General features: G+C 41.8%; 1 protein-coding gene across 8 annotated transcripts in view; it reads right to left on the reverse strand.

The window, feature by feature from the left end:
- Positions 1-3,046: 3,046 nt before the first annotated feature.
- The window catches only part of NRP1 (neuropilin 1), a 134,280-nt gene continuing 112,373 nt past the window's right edge, over positions 3,047-24,953 (reverse strand). For 3 of the 8 annotated variants that reach the window (XM_058532748.1, XM_058532744.1, XM_058532742.1), the window contains 6 exons: positions 20,876-20,935; positions 15,532-15,669; positions 10,844-11,118; positions 10,258-10,354; positions 8,033-8,083; positions 3,047-5,925 (listed from right to left, as the gene is read on the reverse strand). In XM_058532748.1, coding sequence (XP_058388731.1) covers positions 5,636-5,925; positions 8,033-8,083; positions 10,258-10,354; positions 10,844-11,118; positions 15,532-15,669; positions 20,876-20,935 — 911 coding nt within the window. In that variant the 3' untranslated portion in view covers positions 3,047-5,635. Of the gene's footprint in view, positions 5,926-8,032; positions 8,084-10,257; positions 10,355-10,843; positions 11,119-15,531; positions 15,670-19,486; positions 20,936-24,953 lie in introns of those variants that run through there. The other 5 variants (XM_058532745.1, XM_058532743.1, XM_058532747.1 and 2 more) reach the window with 4 other exon arrangements.

The raw sequence follows: 24,953 nt of genomic DNA on the forward strand, positions 1-24,953 counted from the left end.
ACCCAACATTCTGCCAAAGCCAGTGACTTTCCAACTCCATTAACAGGGCAGTGATAAAATTAGGTATCGGCTATGAATGTTACACATTTATTGAACTCCTACATCATAATAGGTACCATTCCATTTAGATGTGGAGATGAGACAATCTTTCTACATAGAAAAACCCTCTCTCTCTCGAGTCACTATTTGACAACAAAGCTCTATTATCTGATAGTTTCTCACTTATTTGTAACAAGGACCCTAAGGAACAAGATTAGAAATCATCAAAGAAAGATTAAATAGGGTTCTGTCTAGTTGTGTCATTCAGGATCTTAACATCTTTGGAAAGTAGTCAATTGTGTGATGAAGAGGGAACTTCTGTTGAGCAGGAGGATCTGGCTTTTCGAAAACTGGTCCTCCCCTTTCTCCCCTGAGCACACTGTGATGAGTCGTAGGGTATTTGCTCTGCTTCTGTAGCACTTTCAAATTTTCATCCAGCAAAACGTTTCATCAGCACTGTCTCTTCCCTCTCAGAAAAGCCCACGTTTAGGCCCCTCACAGGCAGTCAGGCAGAATGGCCACAAAGTGCTTCTGAGTGAGATTTCCAATTTACTAATTTTACTTTCTGTTTTCCAGGCTGCACTGTGCTCAGACTCTTCTGAAAAGTGCTTTGTGAAACCTGCAGGCGGGTTTACCCCTGTCTGTGAGTGTGCCAAGACCACCACGGGGAGCAAGGCAAAGTGTCACACACCTGGCTCCATGTAACTGCAGACTGTGTTGGTGCTTCTCACACCTGAATGGATGGGAATACAGGTCATCTGACATCTTGTTAAAATGACTCAGTAGGTCTGGGCTATGGCCTGAGATTCTGCATTTCTAGCAGGCATCCAGGAAATGCAGCTGCTGCTCTGCTGGTTCCTGAGAAGCAAGGCCCTATGTGAGCACCTTGCAAGACAACACAGGGCCCTGGAGGGGCAGGAGCGATGGAGGGAGAGATGAGGCCAGATACATCCTGGACCCATCACTCAACCTGTCTAAACTTTGGATTCTCATTTATAAGGTGGAATAGTTACAAAACTTACCCCACAGAGCTGCAATGAAAATAGCTAATGCTCTCAAATTAAAGAAGTACAATCCCATCACCATAGAAGATTCCCAGGAAAAGGAGTTTACTCCTCTCCTAACATGATAGGATCGGTTCACAGGACCTTTACTGCTGGCTAAGAAGTGACATGCATATGATAATATGATCCTCTCATCTGTATCATCTTGCAATGTTTCTTTGGAACATTTAAAAAAAAGTCAATTATCATCCGGGTCTCACATGCTTCTTGGTGCTCAGTTCTACTCAATTTGAGGCTCCCTTCACTCAGGTTTCTCAACCCCCGAGTTGAAAAGCTGCTAAACATCATTTAGTGGACATAGTTTAGGGAAATAGAGCTGATTCTTGGCATCACTGCTTTTTTTTTTTTTTTTTTGCGAGGAAGATCAGCCCTGAGCTAACATCTGTGCTAATCCTCCTCTTTTTGTTGAGGAAGACAGGCTCTGACCTAACATCTATTGCCAATCCTCCTCTTTTTTTTTTCCCCAAAGCCCCAGTAGATAGTTGTATGTCATAGTTGCACATCCTTCTAGTTGCTGTATGTGGGACGCGGCCTCAGCATGGCTGGAGAAGCAGTGTGTCGGTGCGCGCCTGGGACCCGAACCTGGGCCGCCAGTAGCGGAGCGCGCACACTTAACCGCTAAGCCACGGGGCCGGCCCGGCGTCACTGCTTTTTAATGCAACACAACAGCTATAATTACCATTGGAAAGCAGGAATATTATGAAATGTTATGAAATCCATTTGATTTGCAAAAAAATATAGTGCAATTCAGCCCAAGTGGCAATTAGTAAGTTAGCAGGGAAGACAGGAGATGGAACAATAAATAATTTTCATGTTTTAAATTAAATGTGTCAGTCCTCATGACATATTTAATTCCTGACTTTGAGAAGTATTGGACAGTGATTTAGCTCATGAAACCCAGTAAGAAAAGCCTAGCTTAGCAGCCAACTAGGGATAAAAAGGGGGTGACAGCATCTATGTTTAAGATATTCTTAAACAACGAAACAGAGGTAATATTAATCCGTGGCCCGTAGCATTTTTCAGAAAGTATCTCTTTAATTCTTATAGACTCTTGCAAGTTGTCATGTTTTCTGGAAACATTCATGAATGTAGATAGAATTTAACTTCAGTAAAGTGATTACCTGGCTCTGTCTCTATCTCTGACTTTTTTCTCTAAGCAGAGAGACCTCACAATCCACTCAATAGGGCAAATATCCTATTCTTGGTTAAATCTTGGAAGACACAAAGGCATAAGCGTCCAGAGAAAAGCAGGACCGTTGCTTCACCAGCAAGAGCTGTCCAGAGCAGCCCACTCCTCAAGCAGTCCCTGTGCTTTCAGAATCGAGTTTTCCTGCAATCAGAGGAAGGGAAAGAAAGAATTGTTGGTCTGTGGATAGTGGGGATTAGGGTAGGCCAATTTTGTTTTAACAAGCTTTCTACAGAGTCCCTACTCCGCATGCTTCGGCTCAATACTTTTGATGCCTTTGTTGTTGCTGTCAGTATTATTATTATTACAATTATTTTGGTCTCAGATGGAATAGAAATTTTCCTAGAATTGCCAAATAGCCAGTTGTAATGCCATGCTCAATTTTGACCTGTATCTAAATTTAGCATAGGTGCATGCATAAACACTGTCAGATTTATTACCTATTTTCTACAAGAACAAACCTTACCAACAGATATTTGTGAATTTCATTAAAAAAAAAAACCTTAACCAAATGGAATAAGAACATTTGACACAGGATTTGGGGTTGAAAATTTTCCATTTATAAGGCCACATTCTGTATTCCTTATCTTGACAGGTGTCCAGTTTGGGTTGATAGTCTGTTTTCAGGAAATGTCTTAATCTTCTCTCATCAGGATATTATTTTTAAAAGAGAACTTAAAAAATCTTGAGAGTTGTTTGATACTGGAATAATACCAACTTCTTTAAAAATAACAAAGCTAATATAATAAAAGCCATCAGGTTTGGGATATTTTATGAAAATGTTTAATTCAACTGTTTCTTTGGAATGTAGTAGTCATAGTTTGGAATTGAAGTTACAGTTCCGTTCCATATGGTTTTTACACTACTCAGTGTCTGAGAATACAAATGTCATTTAAAGTTAAGGCTTCGCTGTTCATTTTGAAACAACAATTTACAAGTGTCATATTGTCATAGAAAATAAAAATTTCTGTAAAAAAAATTTGCACAAAATTTTATGATGGTACAAAACATGAAGCAATAATATACCAGTAAAATGAAAACATTTTACTACAGAAATTTTTATAGATTTCAATAAAGAAAAAATACGTTATTTTACACCTTTAAAAATTACAAAACAATCTAAAACAATATAAACTGAACATTTTGTAACACTGCCTTTACAAATTAATAACTTTATAAACATATAATTTTTAAATATATTTATCAGTGCAAGATACTTTAAAATTTAAAGTTTCAGTATCATTTTTCCTTGGCTGAAGACAACTTTAAGTCTGTTGCCTTAAAAAAAAAAAAATCAAATCTTACTTAGTGCTTTCGTCCTGCTATGATTATAACAACTGAATGAATGCCTCTGGGGACAGAAATCTATTCTTCTCTCATAGTGATCGATACTTTCCTGGAAACAAAAGGCATTCTCAATCCAATTAAACCAAGATGAATGGACTATCTCGTCCATGATGCAAATGCGACTCCCGCAAATTTATCTGCGTGAGACCTATAACAATGCAGGAAGGGAGGAAGATCTAAAAGTTCTTAGTACAACATGGCATAACTCAATAGACCAAGAACAACGAAAGCTTCTTTGGATTAATTCACACGCTGCCTGATAAGATATTTACTTCTCTGAGCTGTTAGAAGCTTAGGTCTTGCCAGCCCCAAGGCAGGCTTTTTCTGTGTGAGCCACTGGAAGTTTCTAGAAGCATTCATTCAAGTCTCTGTTTTTACAGGATTGCTGCTGAATGGATTTTTTAAACATTTGTTTTGACTTTGCTCGTTTTCTTCCCCCCTCTTATCTGAAAATACTTCACCCCCAGGCACCAGGATTTATAGTCACTTTCTTAAATTTACTGTTCTTTCTTCCTCTTCCCTTGTCTGACTCAATACCAAAATAAGAAGGTTCTCATGGGTCATTTTTGCATATGCGGATGTAAAAGTCTCATGTTTTTGGATATTTGGAGAATTTTATCCAGTCCTTCCTCGGGTTGCACTTGAAAGCCAATTAGTATTATTTCTTACCTCAGCTTATCACTATTTCTATTAAATGCAAATATTTCTATCAAAGATCATTTTGATTGGAATAGACAGACAAATGGCTTAAGGAAAAAAGATACTGTCACTTTAACCAGTTAACAAGAAAACCAAAGTTAGACTTTGGAGGGCAAAGTTAGGAATTTCCCTTATTTATTTATTTTTAAACATAAGGTCTAATAAAACTGTTTGCCATTACCAGCAGGTTAAAGCTGCAAGTTTCTTTTCTGGACAATGGCAAATGCTTAAATTCTAAGAGAGAAAAAAGACAGAGAGAAGAGAAAAAGAGTTTACATTTGAAAATACATTCCATATGAAAGAACAATAAGAGAGAATATTGCAGCTTTATACAAAAGGGGCAAGAGACATGAAATTGAACTACTACGGAAAAAGCAGAAAAATTAAGCCACGTTGCCAAGTCTTCGGAGCCCTTGCCTTCCCGGGGGCTGACGTCACACTAAAATAGACTTTCTTCTTAGTCAGTGGGCCCCCGGGGTTTGATTAAAGAGTAGGGCTTTCACCAGCGAGAAACAGAGCGGGTCGTTAATGTAACACAATGAGAAACAGTACAAATAAAAAGGCACTTGAGAGGACATAGACTAGCCAGTGCCAAGGATTTTTCGTTGTGGTTGTCGGCAGCACACCCAGTTGCCAGCAGTGTTTGGTGATGGCACAGTTTTCTGTATGGAGTTCACAAGCACGAGGTTTAGTACAACACTGGAAAATATCAAGAAAATTTGACGGTATTGCTTCGTAAACAGAGCTGACACACTAGACTGGTACTGAGGCTACAGTACTTTAAAATAAAACATCTTAATCCTTCTTTGCCTATGCAGGACGCGGGCAATTATACACAAGTACAGCTTCAGGAGTCCACTGAAATGCGGTTATTCTAATATATTCTGGGCACTGGGCTACAGGTAGCATGTCCGTCAAAAGGGCCCCACTGAATTCACTTGGTGCCAGCATCTTGGATTTTGCAGTTTCTGAAAAGAATCCACAAAAGGAAGAGGAGAGAGAAGGAGAAGGGGAGTTGAAATGAATTATTAAGTCAATCATACTTGGTCTCAACACCAGCATTTGATTATTCAAATTAAACCAACAGAAAAAAGCTGACTGTACATGATTCCGATTGTTAACACAGCTAACTTGTTCATGTCTGTCGGCCATACTCATTGAAGCTCCTGAGAAAAGCCTGGCTCAGCGTCATCGGCGCACTTCCCAGCCTGTACAGTGAAAGATCGACAGTTCCTCAGCACGCTCAAGTTACGTCCTTCCACTTCAATTCTCCGACTCGTCTTTTCATCTCTGTCTGCCTTCATGCCTCCGAATAAGAACTCTGTGTATTCAATTTGTCTTTTTTCAACTTCACACCGTCCACAAGTTCAAAGTTATAGTTCTCCAGGGCAGATAAGTTTCTTTCTGACATCCCATTGTGCCAGCAGGCACAGTATAGCACGACCCCACAGACAGCACCCAGGAGGACACCCAGGGCGCTCATGGCTATGATGGTAATGAGGATGGGGTCCAAGGTCTTCAACACATTGCCCGGCTTCCTAGAGATGTTCTCATCACTGTCTCCTGTGCTGTCGTATCCTGGGGTGCTCCCTAGGGAGAAACACAAAATTGACTCCATGAGCACTGCCAATGTACCAGATGCAAGTAGACAGAAAAACAGAGGAAAAGGAAAGAAAAAGGAAGAAATCGCATGCTCCAGTTTTGCCTATCGTCTCACAAGAGCCTGAAGTGGGGTTTGGCCCCCTCATTGCTAGGCAACACCAAGGTTTTGTTTGACTCGTTGGGAATCGAGGTGTGGGAGGCAAGGGTACTGGGGAGTTGGTGGTGTGACTCTGACAGACAGCTCAGCACATGGAAACAACTGATTCCGAGTAAGCAGTGAGGGTTACCTTCTAATCTAATTCAGATTCACGCAGCCCGCCATCTGTGCTAGATTGTAGTCTGTGTTTACAGACCTTGCCAGATATGCGGTCAACAAGCTTTGCAAAATGCTTAGTCACACATTTGTCTAGCTGGGGGATTTAACCATTCCCTGTGCATTTGCCTGATCCCCAAGCCAGGCACGAGGAAACTCTCCAAGCTGCCCTTTCATATGGTGTGTTTCCAGTGTCCAGGCGAGGTTTACACACGTGTTTGTTCTTCTACATGTCAAACCTTCAAGTCAAACAAATCTTCCACCAAGTCTACAGTGGTTTCACTCAAGGAGAGATCTTTCAGAACAGAGGAATGCACGCTGCTGACATTTCAAATGGGCTACGCCTCAAATCTAGAAACCGTCTGTGTTGTGCTGAATAGAACACAATTAATAATCAGCATCTTTGCAGCCCTGGTGGTTTCACTGGAGACCGTCACACCGCTCTGCAGTTCAGTCACTGGGGAAATGTTTTCTTTAAAGTGGAACATGAGAAATTATTAACATAGGAGCTTTGAGCCTAATTACCTGGTACTAGAAACGAGACTGAAATGTTAATGCGCAACATGCATGGTGTTGACCTAATGGTGTTCTGATCAACAAAGATTCCAATCAAAGAAAACTAAAAATATGAGATGCAAGTCCCTAAACAGGGGAAAACAAGCCATGGGGCATATTAATATTCTCTCCCTTGATGAAACATTGTTTTGAAACAACCTCTAATAAAGTTTACATCTCGGTGTAACTCGGCTAAATGAGCCGTGTGGTAATATTACTAACAGCCTAGTATGGTGCCATATTTATTTGTCTCTACCAAGTCCAAGTCTGGCTATAGGAGTCCACATTTCTAACAGGTGCTGATGCTGATGGGCAGGGTACAGAACTGCTGGCAGCAGCCGAGTGAAGCCGGGGCAAGTGTCCAGCGACCCACAACTGCTGGCAGAGAGGTGTGGAAACTTCTGGGAATAAAATAACATTAGGCAAGGCCTAACTCTGATCACGTCTTGTATTTGATTACCAAGCAGTACTCAAGAAAAAAACACACATTTCCAAGTTAATCAGTCTAAAGTCCGAGGCTATCACCTCATTAGCTATGTTTCCTAAGGCAAGTCACTGCTCTGAGTTTAAGTCTCCTCGTCTATAAAATGGGGATAAACAGACCTTGGAGAGTGGCAGTGAGGATTAAAAAAGATAACGTATGGAAAGTGCTTGGAATATACTAGCTCCTCAATAAATCCTTATCATCATCATCATCATTGAATCATCATTATCACAAATCGAGGATTCCAGTAGAGCAGGATGGGAACAGAGGGATCAAACAACAGATTGTCACCAAATTGGGCTCCAGTCCTTTAAAGATCCCATCTGGGTATCAACCAGACAAGAGTTTGGGTTGGTTTCAAATTATTGCATGAAAATCATTGTAGGTCTTTGGGTAAGTCAGTCATCACTAGCTTCCTGCTTCCACAGCTGTAAAATCAGAGATTATCCTCTAAGTCCTCTTCCAGTTTAGGCAGGGAAGGGCCAGGGGGAGCACACCTCTTCAGGGCTCAGCCACTCACACCAGCCAGACCTGTCACGGCGGCGCCCCAAGTCTTCAGGCCAGCTTCGGAGACGGCCCTCTGTGACAACAGTCCAACCCACAGTCCCAACTCAGGGCCGTGGCATAATGTTTATTTCATTTGAACTGCTTTGATATATCAGTGGATTAGAGTTCCAAAACTGTCTTCATAAATGAAAGCCATAGTAAATTTTTTAAAAAATTGGTTAGCAAGACAAATTTACCTGTTTCGTCAATTTTGTTTTCTGGGTTCTTTTTATCCAGATCTGCCGGTTCTGACAAGTCAAACAAAATTGAAAGAGATATTTGAACTGCCAACAGAATACAATACACTCAAACTACATAAACCCTATACATAAACCCTACACACACACACACACACACACACACACACACACACACACACAAACACACACACGGCTCTGCTGGGTTTCCTTTGGAGTTTTTAGTGCACTCTGACCCCACCCCACCCTGCAGTTGCAGGACAGTAGAGAGGTGAGGGTAAAGGACTGTGAGATCAGGTCACATCTGAGTCCAGGTAGCACGGCTGTTAGCAGAGTGTGTGTCTGAGGAGAAAAGAAGGGTGGAGAGAAAGGGTTTTGGCATCTGGAGTGTGGGGGAAATCTGGTGAAAACAGGAAACAGAAGTGGGGTTGTACATATGGCCACCATCCTGTGCTTGTGTAGACAACTGCTTCCTAAGTTTAATGGGTGTTAGTCTGGTTTCCCAAATAGTATGTCAGCTCGTTGAGGCAAGAGACTGGCCTGTGTCTTACCAAAACACAGGAAAAAAAAAGTGTCTGGAAGAAGTGGCGTCCCAGTGTCCACTATGGTTCTGCGCAGAGGACAGGGGCTTTGCTCACTGCTGCACCCCCAGCACTTAGAAGTGTTCCAGAACATCACAGGTGCCTCAATCCATATTTGTTGTATTAATGCATGAATAATGAATAAATTGTTGATAATCCCATAGCATCCATGGCTAAATTTTCGAGAATACATATTTGATGAATAATTATAGTTATCTTAGACATCTTTTTATTGTTACAGAAACATAAATAAAGTGTTTTAATGGTGCTTTAGTAGTGACTTCCCGAGTACAATGCCTAGCAACAACTACTGCTAAGTAGACCAGTCACATGAAAAGAAGAAGGCTCAGAGAACGGCCTGAGCCATCTCTGTCTTCACAGGAGCATTTCAGTGCTGCTTTGCATACAATATGTGGTCAGTTAAAACCTGCTGAATGGCATTGAATTTTATTTCTTTGTTTAGTTTGTGGAGTTTGCTCTCACATTGCAAAACCACCCCCATCATCACTCTCACCTTGGAATAGGAAAGCATTTACATGCACTGCGTAACTACATAAAATATATATTTTAACAGCAGTGTACACTTGGATGTGGGTAATGTGAAAGTATTGCAACCGAAATATTGAGCCTTATCATTTCCTGTGAAGATTTGCTAATTAGTGTGGCATTAAATAGAGTTCCTTACATAGTATGAAGGAGCAGACCTGTATTCACTGCTCTTTCTTTCCTCCAATTTCTTCAATCAACCCTATCAAATTATTGCCACTTTAGGGATTACGTATATTCAATATATTGTATAATAAAAGCTTTGTAAGTTGCTGAAATGACCAAAAACCCATTATAGCCAACAGGCCTCCTTTGTTTTAAATTTGCCCAATAGACTTATTCCATTTTGTTATAATTAACATCCTATTATGTAATGATATATAACAAAAGTTTAAGTGTAGCAAATGGAGCTTAAGACTAATTACTGTGCTATTACATTGCCATTAGTGATACTATTTATAATTATACATCAAGAACTAGGGACTATGAATTGGTTTTCTGTGTCAGACTTTAATCCATATATACCAGACCAATAAAAACTATAAACTCTGGAATACTAGACAAAGTCTCTAAATTTCATTTATTCTTTTGAGTCATTTCAACTATTTTTAGAGTCAGAAACATCTACTTATTTGTAATAAAGCAAAGAATTATGGCTTCTATGATTCATTAACAATGCAATCTTAATGAAATTCAGTGCAAGCAAAATTTTCCAAGGCTGGCTGCTTTGTTTATGCACCCTGATACTTGGAATTATCCAGACGTCTGAGTTTTCCACTTTTATCAAAATGTTTGGGCATGGCGCATATAGCCTGTAAACTGTGTTTCTTCTTTGCTATGATCTTTGGATTCCACATTATTTACATGATTTTGTAGGCATCAACCAGACATTCTAAATGAAGTAGGTCAGGTAATGGAGTAGCTAAAAGTAAATTGACCAATTTTATGCCCTGTTGCACCAGAATACGCATTTCCTATGATGTGCTTGTAGCCCACACTGAAATTCCAGGTCTACAGGAACAAGACAAAGACTATCATATGGAGAGAATGGTGCTCTGGGTGAGCACTTCACTGGTCTCTGCAGCTGCTCATACTTACTTGCACAGTCCTCTTGTGAAATGTGGTTATTAATACTAATGTCGTCCACCGCGATCCCGCCAAGGTTTCCTTTTCCGATTTCGCCCTCAAAAATCACCTAATGAAATGAGATCATTTTCACAGATTTTAAATGTTTGGTCCCAAATAGCAGTGTTTACAAATGCTTGTTCAGCTCAAGCTATGGCAAGTCAATTAAACTCGTGAGGTTTCACATAAGCACATGCTTTGCTCATCAATCCATACTAATTGCCTGGTGATGGCATAAAATTCCCCTCGCTCTCCGTTTATAACACAACATTTACAACTGGAAAAGCAGCCAATAAAAGGAACGCTGCATTGTGACAGCCCAGAAAGAGATTATAAAGTAGCATTTTCTCTTCCTTCTCAGCAAATTGGTTCTATTCCTGTAATCTAGGAGACCGTGAAATACACTCCTGAGATTATCATCCTTGCAGCATTATCTCAGTTTCGGAAGGCCCCTGAAATAATTTTTGGAATAATTCTGCATCCTATTTGCATAACCTTCAAAATATTACCCCAGTGTCCCTGAAGCAGTTGCTGTCCCCAGCCCAGGGAAGGGGCATACCTGATAAAGTTTCAGAGACTTGTGGAGCCAGACCCGCCCTTCCTTCCAGTGGTCTCCTTGGTGTCCGATGACCATCCACACCAACTGGTCATACTCCTCCGGCTTCTGGTAGTGCAGCTTGACCCTCAGCGTGCCCACATGCGAGCCAGACATGTGATACCAGAAGGTCATGCAGTGGGCGGAGTTCTGGGAATAGACCACAGGGCTCACCAGACGAGCCACCTTGCCCTTCTGATTCTCGTCAGCCTGGGAATAGATGAAGTTGCCATCTCCTGCTGTGACAAAACGCTGTGTTACGGAGCGTGGCCAAATTTATGACTCCATTGTCTCTTTTCTTTCAAGTTCTACTACTCAAACCTTCTCTCCTGGGCTGAGCACAAGGACAGAAATATGCCAGGGGAGGGAACTGTGTGCACTTATGGGGGACGTCTTGGCACCTAAGGCACCGCTCTGAGCTCCTGTGAACGGACGTTTGCTTGGGGGATAGCTGCCAGACAGCACTAGGCCAGATCCCACCTGCTTGGCATGCACTGTCACATGGACACAGGCTCTGACTCCAGTCGGCCTCTGCACCGCTGCAAGCAGACTGGAAGTCAGGGCAGACCGATTTCCACGCAACTTTCAGACTGCTTCAGAAGCACCCATGTGGAGACAGATGTTAAGTGGAATAATTTAGAGGTATTCTTATTTATCATTCGAGCAGCAGGACTTCAGGTTGTTGACACTATGGTCACTATAAGGTCACCACTTGGTAATAATAAAGCTGCAGTTTTTCCAAATAATCTAGCGATCTTTTTTTTTTTTTCCCCAAACTCAGATTATTTTTCCCTGGTTAATTTCAATGGCTTATAAATTCCTTAAATATACCTGAGAGCTTGAATCTTAACTGTGAGCCCTGCTCCTGTTTGATGTGGGCTTCTGGTTCAAGGAGAGGCAAGGTTGTATTTTTGAGGCTCACTAGAACGTGCCATTTTGGCAACGTAGACACTTGCCGAGCTATGAGGACTTACTCCTGGCTTTGCTTTTAATTACCCCCAGCGGGAACGTTTCCTCCTCCACCACCTGGTCTAAACACACAACTCGTGTTTCACTGTTTGCTCTGCAAGTAGAAATCACCTAATCTACCGGCTCACCTGATGTAAGTGTGAATCTGATGCTCAAGCCTCAGCGGGCAGCGGGATGTTTTCTTAGCTGCCCAGGAGGCTTGCACATTTGTGAGATGCTTTTTCACTGTGCATGTGTGGGCACATCCTCGTGTCTGCTCGCCTGTGCCAACAGGGTCCAGTGGAGGTGGATGTGTCAGTGGGCAGCCTCCTTCCCTCACCTGGCTGCTCAGATGCACTCGCCCCAAAGCGTGCCTAATAAACCGCTGGGCGGAGTAATGAAAGGAGGATGGAAATCAGAATCACAGCTCCAGCGGGATGTTGGATGCTCTCTGTGTCTGTGGAGTGTCCCCTGTGACCAAGCTGACTCAGTCACTCCTGGGGTTTGTTCTACCCCACTAATTTACTAGGGGGTGGTCGCCTGTCTGTGTGTCAGCATCATTTCACTGAGATGAGTAGGGTATCAGTCCACTAAGACGGACAGGAAAAAAATGTGCCTATCTTGCCTCTGCTCCCACAGCCTTAGAGAAAAAGACTGAAATTGGAGATGCTGCAGAGGGGAAACACGTTTACTGAGCCCATGAGGTTTATTTGGGATGGTCAGAGAATAGGTGGTAGAAAGAAGGGGAAAACTGGACATGGGTAGAGGGAGGAAGGCTGCCTGAGAAGTCTGTCTGTCTCCGCCCTGCTGCCTGGTGTTTGAAGAATTTGCTAATGTCACTCTTCCACTTAAAAGTCTTCAGTGGCTCCTCCCTGCACTGCCTTCAGCCTGTCCACACTTCTTCACACAGCACCCCCGGCTGCACGTCCCATCACGGTCTCACTGCCTCACTAAGGAATCTGTCCCTCCTCCAGCCTCTGTGCATGCCGTTCCTTAGGCAAGCCTAGCTCAGACTGTCTCTGAGGCAGGACTGCTTTCTCTGTCCCTCCGATGTTATCTTCTACCATCGCCGTTGGCCTCTGCCATCGGGCACCCTCACCCCCACGGTACTGTAACCATTTCCCACCCACAACCCAACCGTGAGCTCCTCAAGGCCAGGGCCACCTTCCTTTATAGTTGCATCTCCAGTGCCCAACGTGGCATGTGCCATGTAACGGGGGTACTCAAATAACGTTTGTTCGGTGAACCAGGGGAAGAAGCTGGGTCTCAGGAATCCTCTGTAAGGAGGTACATGGCTTCATTCTTAGAGGTCAAATGCAGAAAACCAAGTGGGGTTCCTTTAAATAAATTCAAAATTGGGCCGCAGGATATTTTACCTAGATAGTGTTAATTTAAAACAATCTCAGCGTCTGATTTGCAAGGTGCTGCATACTATCTAATGTCAGTCTGTGTGCATGCGTGCCGTGTGTAGGGTTCTTTCCATCCGATTTTTTTCATGTTAACACGTTCCTGCCTTTCAGATGTCAGGCTGACCCATCTCTCTCGGCAAATGATCATGTTTCTAGCACCGCGGGAGGCTCCTGCTAGTCAGGGCAGACTTGACTCTACAGCCAAGTAGATCTGGGTGTCTGGGAGAACAAAAGAGACAAATCCTTCTGAAGGACTCGCACTTCTCAGCTGTTAATCTAAGACAAGCCCTCCTTTTCTGCTACTCCAACACAGAAGGCGCTGATATTTTTCCTTTCAGTGTTTTATCCGAGTTCTGGGTCGGGAACTCTGCCTTCACTTTCTCAATTAGCACTTTACTTCTGCGAGCCTTTTAGCCTTTGTCTCTGGCTAACACAGCTTTTAACCTCCTTTGAATGTCAGATCCTACTGAGCCATTCTACTTCACTTTGCGTCAATTTTTCCACCATTACTGCCTTCATTTCGGCTAATTGCATTTGGTTAATTTGATGCCATTTATATGTACAGTGCCATTTACAGTCAAAGTATTTTAAGTTTTCTAAAACTGCATGTCTTAAGATTCAATTGGAAGTGTCTCAGAATTGAAGGAGTCCAATTTTACCCAATTTCCTTGTCATTCTCGTTAGGTGAAGAGCTAGCTGTGGTGGAAGGAGGCCTAGTTAACCTACTTGATGGTTATATTCACTGGGAAAAAAGTGAACGACAAAATGGGACAGGCATGAAGTAGCCTCTGCCCATCCATCGGCCCACTGACCCCCTCATCCCAAGCACCAGCACGGGGTGAACTTGGCTTACTGAGATTTCTCAGCATCAGCAAACGCCTCTCTGGGGTATTTTTTGGGAAGCCACACTTGAGTAAGCATTCCTGTAAGTATTGCTGAGTAGGGAAGAAGTTTGTGGGTTGGGGGCTTGTTGTGAGTGTGTGTAGGTGTACGTGTGTGTTTTTTACAGGATGCTGCTGGTTCTTTATACCAGACCTCAAGATGGGTGATGGAATGACTATGAAGAGACGGGATGGTGGTGGATGAAAGAGTTCACTGGAGCGGGTGTCAGCTCCCTGTGTGATCTAACCCACCCCTCCCCCAGTAATTAATCTCAGAAGGGAAGAAAGACAGGAGGTGGGGTGGGTTGTGAGCTGGGGTGTGGTAAGGTAAGATTTAAAATCTTCTTCAAAAGAATAAGAATCCTACCCCACCTTGTTCCACTTCCACTTCAAGAATCTAGAGGAGAGCAAGCATTAGGCTCATTTATTGTTTCTTTAGCTGTAAAATAGATGAGAAGACATAATATATGTCTGGACTTGCTTCAAAATAATCCAGGGTCAGGGATGATAGAGACAAAATAGGATTCCTTTGATTTGATAATTTGTGAAGTTGGGTTATGTACATATAGGGTGCATTTTACTAATTGTTTTCTACTTTTGAATATGTTTGAAATTTTCCATAAAAATGTTCAGAAAAAGTATAAAAGTGATACTAATTCACACATCTTTGCCCAGTTTGCTATTTTTCAGGGAGGCCAATCAGTTGCCAAACTTAGTCAGCATTCTCTACTACTTGGCCTAAGTGTATCTCTGCTAGGGAAGGAGATCTTGTTAATTCCAGAAAATAAAAGTGTGGGAGATCAAGATTTGGCCACCCTGAAATATATCTCTTTACCTTGATTGTTTTCTCTGAGGGACATTTGACCTCCCCCACTAACTGCCTAAAGAATTTGACATGGTGGCTCCTTCCTGGAACAGATCTTCTATCATGATGGCTATAAAGATAATGTAGGATAGAGGTTACAATAGTAAAGGCACCAAGCCTCTTTTATCAAAAACTTTGTCTCTCCCTGACCACATTATCTATACATGACCCCAAAAAGAATTGTCCTCCTGCCCTCTGAAGTCCCAGGCCACTACCCGCCCCCAACACGCTCCTCGCCTTTAGCTGCAATACTTAAGCAAGCAGCTTAGACAGAGGGACGAGTTGCTCATTTCTGAGTTTCTCCCATGTATACATGTTATTAAACTTGGTATTATTTTCTCCTGCTAACCTGTCTTGTTAATTATTTGGCCAGCCATAAGAACCTTAAGGGAAAGGGCAGAGGGAGAGTCTCCCTCTTCCCCCGACAAAAGCATGAGTTAATGTTCTGCAGTATTTTCTAAACCCCCTAAATTCACAGACCCCAGAAACTCTCCACAGTGACACCCTCTCCAATTCAGAGAAACAAGGCTGCGGTGAACTCGCCGTTACCTGTGTGATCCTGAATCGGTCCCGTTTTGCTGGTCAGCACGCTCCACTTGAGCTGCACGTGATTGTCATGTTCCCAGTGACAGAATGTCTTGTGAGAACCCCAGCCAAATTCACAGTTAAAACCATATGTTGGAAACTCTTCAGTGGGTGGAAAGGAAACAGAGAGACAAACAGAGAAAGACAAATTTAATCATTTAGGTCAGAAAGGCCCTTAATTCATTCAGGGAAAGCTCAATTTATATAACTTAATGTCTGTCTGAAAATTCTGGGAAAGCCACAACATCCAGGATTACCAGGAAACTCAAAAGATGCATGGAGATGTCAAAATGCTTGCAAAATCACGTGTAGTAATTTTTTTTATGCAGCTTTAAAAAGATTATGGACTGCCTGTCAAATTGGTTTTACATAAAATTTCCAGGAAGGTTAGTTTCCAAAGCATGTATATTACATCTGGAGCATTCTCCCTCTGTCCACAGTATATTTAATGTGCAAGACACTCTGTTTTCGAGAATGAATCATATAAATTGATATCCACCAATGAAAAGAATCTTAATTAGAGATTGACCTGTGTACCTTAAAAGTCTAGAGATGTGGCTTGGCTGAATGTCTCCTCCTGGAGGCTATCTGTAGTCTCACCACACCAGCTTATGCTTCAGGTCTTTAGTGTTAGATCTCTGAAGCATTTCTTAAGATTATTTTTCACTTCTGTTCTTTATATCAGGACAATTAATTTTAAATGCAAGTTTCCACTTTTTTAGTGAATTTTAAAATTTGCATATAAATTGTTCACCCCATTTAAAACTTCAATGCAAGGTCATGTAAAGCCAAAGCATATTTGAATAGCTGCCCATTTTTATTTTTTTTTTAACATTCAAAATGCTTCCTTTGGAATCTAAAAAGAAAGTATGGCTGGATCCTCAGGAACAATTTGTCTTGGGTATTCTACAAGGTGCTATTTGACTACGGTGTTTTTTAAACCTCTGTAGCCTTATTTTTTGCTCACCCCTTTTTTTGAAAGTAGCTTTACTTTTTAAAGTATGGAGAAAATAAAGCCTTTGAGACTTGGAATTTACTTTTGGTAAACTTAAGCCAACAAGTAGAATGATCCTAAAGATAAAATTCTCCCACTTCTGCTACTCCCACTCCTCTTCCCTATTAAATGAAACACGTAAAAGCAGCCGTTTTCTTTAACAAAGGAGGGTCATGGCTTCCCATTGAGTTTAGGTAGTCCACAAGATGGCAGCATTGAAACGGAAAGAAAGGCGCCTGGGGAGGCTCACCAACTGAACTTGAAAAGAAGTCTCAAACAATCCCTATGCACAATAAGGGAAGTGTGACATTATATGCTGTATTAGGGTCAAGCTGAGAGTATATCTCGTTTTGATCTTTTCTTTAACTTTGCCCAAGTGTTTAACACAAAATATCTTGCCTGGGCTGCATTGTCCCTCCCTCACTTTAACAATGGCAGGAGGAATTTTAATGGAAAAATTTATTGAATAGATAAAAATGATTTACTTCGCATTTTTAGTTTCCAAGGAACTCTTTTTAAATACTAACGGAAAATTTTGGAAGGAAAGCACCATATGAATTGTCCATACTGAGCAGGATGGATTCTCCCTTCCAATGACAACGTGCCCTCTCAAAGGGCGCACAGGGCCAGTTTGGAAAAGTAAACTAGTAAGCCATGTGCTGTGTATAGCGTGAGCACTTGCAGTTAGTGCAAAAGGGCTATATTTCACAGCTGCGGTACCATTGGAGAGAGAGTTCATGTCTAGTCTATCATGACCATGAAACAGGACTTCTGAAAGCATGAGAAAGCCTCTCCAAAATTTACCACACTTTTGTGCAGCAAGACTGAATTATGCAGATGAAGTACAGTCAACTGAACAGTGACTGAATGGTTGAGCAACCTTGGAGGTCAACGCCCACGACCCAGGAATGTATTGTTGCATAATCTCATGTTAGAAAATGTTAATATTGGAAAATGTTAATGTGTGTGTGGTTTTGGATTTTCTCCTTCAATGTAGTATATAAGACAGGAACATACAGGAGGGCAGTATGCTATTACAGCACACACATTTCTGGTTATATTTGCCTTGTTATTACATTAAATTTATTGTATAGTACAGAAAACCACATCATCCATTATTTTGGCTATTAATATTCTGGTGATATCACAAAACATACGAACTTGGATATTTTTGTAATAACCAGGACACGGGACGGCTTTGCCTGAAAAGATGGCAATAGGCATTTCTCCTGCCGCAGTGAATGCCAGTTCACTTTTATCTTCCTATGTTCTTTCCAATTCTAGAAATTTAGCAAGGCAAATCACTCTAACTTTTTTGTATTTTACTACTCTTTTATTTTCTTGTCCCAATGATATAACTTATCTTTGGCAATCTCGCTTATTTAAAAGAAATTTTTTGAAAATCCATGCATTTTGTGGGGGAGGGGTATGGAGTGAGAGTAGATCAGGTTGAAAATTCAAGCCTGGCTAGAATGGCTAGTAAACATACAAAATACACGTAAACATTTATAGAAAGGAAAAAGAAACAAAAACAAAAACGGAAAGAGAGAAGGACAGAAGAGAAGAATAGGGTTGAGAAAGAAAGAAAAAGGAAAATGGACAAATGAAGTAAGTCTATAGGACTATTGACCTTTAAATCTTCAAAATATTACCCAGGCCCTGTAGCTGCATAATTCTCATTAAATTCATTGGGAATAATCTGGTTAAATCCCCTCTCAACTCTTAAAAATAGCAGGAAACAATATTCTGAACTTAAATTTATGGCCGCTGTGAGCAGCACCAGCTGCTCTCGACCTCTCTCGCCTGCAGTTGAATCATCAGCACCGTGTATGCACATAGATTTAATTTTTAAATCTGATTTCCAAAACTTCTATTGAATGTTAACTCGCTTACTCATGACTGGTCTTTCAGTCCAAACAAGGTGCTGAGGTCCACGTAATCATAGGTTACTAGTATACTCTGAGCTGCTATAGGAATGTTTAGGATCCTCAGAGAGCAAGAGGCTTCACCAGGCGGAGCTGGATGTAAAATGCAGGATTCTCATCAGTTCCTGGCAGAGCGTTAATAGGCTTTTATGTATCTGATTACAACCCAGAGAGTATATAACTATTATATGCCCACTGAGTTTATTATATTGATAAGAATCCTCAAAATGAAATCATGAGACTCTGCTTGAGTCTGTAACGGCTTCAGCAAGATTGAATTATGATGAAGGTTTAGGGGTCTGATTTTCTGCTGCTTGTAAAGACGCCTGAAGAATCTGAAGCCTGCAGAACAGGTGGATCAAAGTATCGGTCAGGTGGATCTGACCACTGGGGGAGCACCTCAGAGTCAGACCTGGCCTGTGGCTCAATGCCCTCTCAGGTCCTTGGGAAGCGTTCTGAGCATTGGCCTAGTCAGAAGGTGACAATGAACAGAACTCCTCAAAGAAGGTCATACAGTCCATTATCCACAAACGAAGACTTGGAGCCAGATTTATGACTCAGACAATGGAAAACAGGAAACCATGCTGATTTGTAAAGGACTCTGGGCTGAGCGTGGAATTCAAAACCGGACCCAATCAGTAAGCCCTGTGGTTTGACATGAACTTGTTCAGATGTTGGTAGCTATGGGTCTTACTGGTTCATGATTTGTACATCTGCCCTTTGACCACAGTAGGCCCTATGAGATGACCGTCTGGCCCCGAGCTCCTCTGTGAAGCCATCATGCCAATGGCTTTGAGCTCATGCACACATCAAATATATTCACAAAGTCATCCCTGTTCTGATAATATAGACCTTCAACATTCAGGAAGAATGACCCCATTTTGGAATCTGATATACCTTTCCATTTTCTCCACAGCTGTTGTTCACTTCTACTTTTTTTAATGATCCCTAGCTCTTTTGATAGGCAAGAAGAGAAATGAGACGAAACAAGTTAGTTGGCAACTTCATAGTGGTTTTAATTAACTCTCTGGCAAGAGAAAAATCTAAAACAACAGATAAAACGTTTGTTACATTATTAGAACTTCATTTTTCCACCTCACTCCTCTTCTGCATTACAGAGGTCCTAGAGAACCAGCTGGGGGGACTCCACAGAAACTCCCCTGAGGGGGCTGAGAACTCTCAGGAAAGGTGGGAAGGCAGGCTTCACTCCTGAGGGAGCACCACCATCGAGGTGGCTGCACAACCCTGAAGGCTGCATTTTATAGCTTGAAAAGATGTGGGTTGGGCTATAGTGTTTCTAGAATTTAGATGATTATTCTTGGTACATCTTTCGGCATCTGGGGGTGTTTGAGCTGCTTGGTAGCAGGAATTTTGTCAACCTGAACACACCACAGGGAAACGTGGGGTTAAGTTCAACTGAAGAGAAGTTTGTTCTGTAGTTTAATCAGGTCAACAGCGACAGCGTCCTTTAAGGAAGCATACTAATTAGAGCAGTCCTTTCTACTTTCTGCCTCGCTGGGTAGTGTCACACTGTTGAGGAAACATTGATACACACCACACGCCCCATTAACAGATGACTGCGGAGGCCAAGGCTGAGTGAGCTTCAATAAAGGAAATGGGAGAAGCCGGAAAACTGACCTGTTCACCTTACTCTAATGATTAACTTTAAAGTATTTAAAACCTCTGATTGCTTATACTGACTGTTTCCCTTCGTGTGCGTCTGTGGGGAAGAATTTTACAGAATACTAACAAAATACAAAAGAGAGTGGGAAGGAGGCCACCATTTCACTGTGGCTGGCCTCCGATAAACAGCCAACCAAGGGCTTTAAAAGTCATTACGCTTTTCTATTCATAAAAGGATGTGGAGGTGCCGATCCCGAGGGTCCCCTCTCCCGCGCACAATTATAGTCGTGGTTTCCTGCACCCCATTTCGTGGCGTGCCCACTGGAAACGCTGCTGTAAAGCTGCCAACTCTGTGGCAGGCAGAATTGACAAAGTTTGCCTCTCTCGGTTTTGCAGAATTGTGATGAAAATAAATAGTCAGGCTGCTGCCTGTGAGATTTCCTTCTCCTATAGTTTGCAAACACAGTCCGTGTCCTAGATGTGCTGCGTTTAAACAAAGTATGTTACTCAGTTCCCTCAGTTGAGAGCTGGGATTGTCACCATTTGGCAATTACTGATGGAGAAGGAAATCGCACTCCCTGCTGCATATACATGTGGATGAAAGGCAAGCAATATTTACGGCTCATGCTTGGAGACCAGAGGCTGCATGGTATCTCCCTTCTAGGACTGGGAGGGAAGCCGAAGCCAAGAAGCATATCAATGCGCTATTTTGGTGGGGAGGGGAGGCGTATGTGAAATCTACCACGTTTTCTATTTCATTTGATACCTGGTTGTATTGTGCTGTCTATTATGGTTGGCTGTTCTGTGGTCAGCACAGTGGTACCACCTGAAAAACAAGAATAGTAACATACAAAAATGAGAACAAGGAAACATTGTAGGTAATATAGCAGCAGAGAAACTATGCTTACATACATCTATTAGAGAAAAACATTTTCGACAGAAAATTCTTCCTTTAATTCCAACGACAGCAATTGCTTTAATTAAATTTTGCTCACCACAATATCAAATTCAAATAAACCACTATTTTTTACCCAATACATATATTTATAAAACATCCAGGCAGTGGGGAGAGTCTGAGGCTTCGTTCCAAGAGTATTCCCTGATTCCCAGACTCAGCATGGCATACAATGGCAACAGTGAAAAGCAAAGGCTTCCAAATGCCCTCAGTGACTCGGGTATTCAACTTGACCTAGACCTCTAAGCTTCAAACAGTTTCCCAAGGTTTCAGATGTATGCCTTCAGGGGAGTTGACAGGCTGGTGCCCAAAATCTATTTTAAAAACTGAAGGTTTGAAGTGGATGGCAGTGATTCCTCCTTTCTTTTGCTGCTGTAGTTGTTTATTTTTCCCAAGGACAAATATTCTGCCCAGTGTGTGGTTTGGAGAAGCTGCAGGAAAAGAGGAAGGGAGAAACATTTCTTCACAGTCCCAAGGAACTGGAAGATGGAACAAATAACACCCTGAACATTGTGAGCTGTCGATCAGTTTGGGTCGACCCTGGAATTCCTGGTCAGCGGACCACGTGGAAACAGCTGTACCCTCTTGTCTTCCGTATCTTAGCTCCTCCATTTTCCGTTCTTCATCAGTACACCTCTGTTTTAAAGTCACGTTCTTAAACTTGCCCAACCACAAGCATCACCTGAATGCTCGCTGAAATCGCAGTTTCCAATCCACTTTACCTCCTCAGACCTCACTGAGAACCAGAATTTCTAGGGATAAGGCCTTGAAATCTGTATTTTTGTGTGTGTGTGAGGAAGATTAGCCCTGAGCTAACATCCAACACCAATCCTCCTCTTTTTGCTGAGGAAGATGGGCCCTGGGCTAACATCCATGCCCATCTTCCTCTACTTTATATGTGGGATGCCTGCCACAGCATGGCTTGATAAGCAGTGTGTAGGTCCGTGCCCGGGATCTGAACCTGTGAACCCTGGGCCACCGAAGTGGAGTGCATGAACTTAACCACGATGCCAACAGGCTGGCCCCTGAAATTTGTATTTTTGAAAGCTTCTCAGGTGAGTCTTATAATCCACTAAGCTTGGGAAACATTGGTTTGCTATCTATTACTTAAGTGCTTGAGAAAGCTGTTTCTCCTTCTGTGTGTGTCTGCGTTGCAGATTATGGTTGCAGATAATTCGTTATCCCAAGAGATGAGGTCCTAGGCAGACTCAGGGTAAGGGTATGGGGTAGGCTCACGACTATCATGGAAAGTTCTGGAGGTAGTTATACGGTGCCATTGTACACCTTCCAATAGCATCATTTAATAAAGGTTGTGATCATCTCTATTCTGGCCAAGCCCTAGTCCTATCCTACAGCTCCCACAGATCAGAAATCATCCAGATCATGCATCAGAGAGCCATAAAATCGTGCTCTTGAAATGGTCTGAAGATTTCTGAGCTAATCGACTGTAGCACCAAGTCATGTTACTCCTGCTCTCCCAGTAAATATGCTGGATGAGTGGTCACACGTGTGCGTGGCCTCAATGAGGCAGGCGCTAGGAAGAAGGAATTATATATATTATGGGTTAAGAAGGTGACTCTATAATGGCAGAATTGGAGGGAGGCCAGAATACATTAGCATTCTGTTCCCAGTGGTCTTACAGGAGAAAGACTCAAGGTGAAAACTCACTTTTTAAAACTGATATGCATTATCAGTTTTATTATAGGTTGGGAGCCAAATTCCACTGTTGGGTACACACAGAGGCAATGTGAAATTTGGCTTCCTGGTGCCTTTGAAGCCAATTGTATTATCTAATGACTTCAAAGGCATTTGCAAATGAGTAACTTCAGGGATGAATTTTCACCTTGGCAAGCAAGTATGGGAGAGCAAAATCTCTTCTCATTTCCATGCATTTGGTACAGTTCACCTGGAATTCAGTGTTGTTTGTAAGAAATGAGCATTTTGCTACAATACTTATCTCCCACTATTTTCAAATGGGTCACCCCAGGAGGAGAAATTCAAGTGACACCATTTGCATTCAGGAACCAAACACCGTTAAAGAGAGCATTGATCCCAATTTCCATGTTCCCATCTACCAAGGTTAAAGTGAGAATGCTTTTAGTGTGGTTTCATTACACGGAACATTCAAAGTTTGCAGCTCTGACAGTAAAGCCAGTGACAGAATGAGCAGAGAGAGGGCAGAGTTGTGCATGAGCCCAGGAGGTGAGTTGTTTACATGTGAAAAGGTGCTTGGGTTAGGTGAAGGTTTTGCTGCTTGCAAACATTTACATATCAGCACAACCTTTTTCAGAGAAGGATAACAAATAGCTTCATAAAGCAAAATATGTTTTAACAAAGGACAAATTGGCCATAATGCAATAAATGAATATGAAGCATGAGAATGCCTTCTAAAATCACCTCTTCTTGGTGGAGGCATGGAGTGGGCATCATCAACACCCCCAGAAGTTCTCAATATATGCATGTATTTATAGAATTATTGAGACAAATGTGCTGGCCTGAGAAAATAATTTTTTTTCTGCCACAGTAACATGTAAAAAAAATTAGAATGAACTTTTTTTCTATCTATTCAATAAATGATTTTAAGTGCTGTAGATCAACTATAACCTTGTACTTTTAAAGGAGTGTCAGTGTTTCCACTATAAATGATCCATTTTCTGTGGTTTGTAACTCATTGCCATACACAATTTGCTCCAGGCTAACATACTTGCCCTATTTCATTCACAGGCTTTAGTTTCAATTGATTCAGTCACGAACTGATGCAAAAATGAGAAGGTTGGTTGTTCTGATATGAGGAGTAAATCTGAGGTTTTGTTTCTAATCAATATTAACTGACCACTTTGGGGTTTATAAAGAAAAGAACCCTTTCCACAAGAGGGTAATTGAAAAGGTATACTGTGATGACTGCAGCCATTCCTTTTTATGAGAAATTTCTCTACAGATGTGTGACAGGGTCCACAAAAGCCTGAGGTTTGTGGCAGAGTTTACAGGCAACTCTGGGAAGGTTCCACAGGACCTAGTTCACAGAATGGTGCGCCGTTTTTAACATCAGCTTTAGAGTTTTCAGCTTGAACTTGACATCTTACAAAGAAAATGCCTCTGCATTAATTAGAGTAATTTCTGTGGCTTGTGGCTACTTATATACAAGATATGTTTTCAAAAGCCCATAGTAATGTAACATTTATTGGCCATATGACTGTAAGTGATTATCCTGGAAATTTGGAGGGAGACAGCCTTAGAAGGTGGGATTTAAACGTAAACCCAGTTCATGGTACTAAATGTCTGAGCTAGATTTTACCCCTTATTCCATCTCAGAGTGCAGAGCTCTCTCACACCTTCAGAGGAGAGCTTTTGAAGTAGTCGGAAATGGACTGATGGAAATTTCCTTCCAGATTTTACAGTAATGCATTAGCCAATAACGTGGCACTATTATGATGTTACATGGTAACGCCTTCAGTTTTGCCCATGGAAATTACTTATGTGGGCTCTCTGAATCCCTTCTGGGTAAAAATACAGACCTGGATCCAAGGGCTCTTGTTTAATCTCAAATGAGAGTCAGATGCTGTATGAAACTGTGTTTTGACCTGGGTAGCAGTAAAGGTCCCACAGTACCTTTTGCAACAATAGGGTGAAAATTCTGGCGCATTGGCCAATTTCCAATGCTGCAATTCCATTTCTCCACTTGCCTAATAATTCCTCTGCCATTCCGAGTGGAAGAGAAGGTCACTTTCTAGCTTTAGGGTTTTAAAATATTATGTAGTCATACTCTAAATTAATTAGTGAGGCGTTTGGCACACACCATCCCTGATATATTTGCTAGTCGATGGCGATATGAAATAACAACTAATGCTGCCTTTGTAAATTTTAATGTGAAATGATTTACAAAATCCTA

This window comes from Diceros bicornis, chromosome 36 (genome assembly GCF_020826845.1).
Source record: "Diceros bicornis minor isolate mBicDic1 chromosome 36, mDicBic1.mat.cur, whole genome shotgun sequence".
NCBI lineage: Eukaryota > Metazoa > Chordata > Mammalia > Perissodactyla > Rhinocerotidae > Diceros > Diceros bicornis.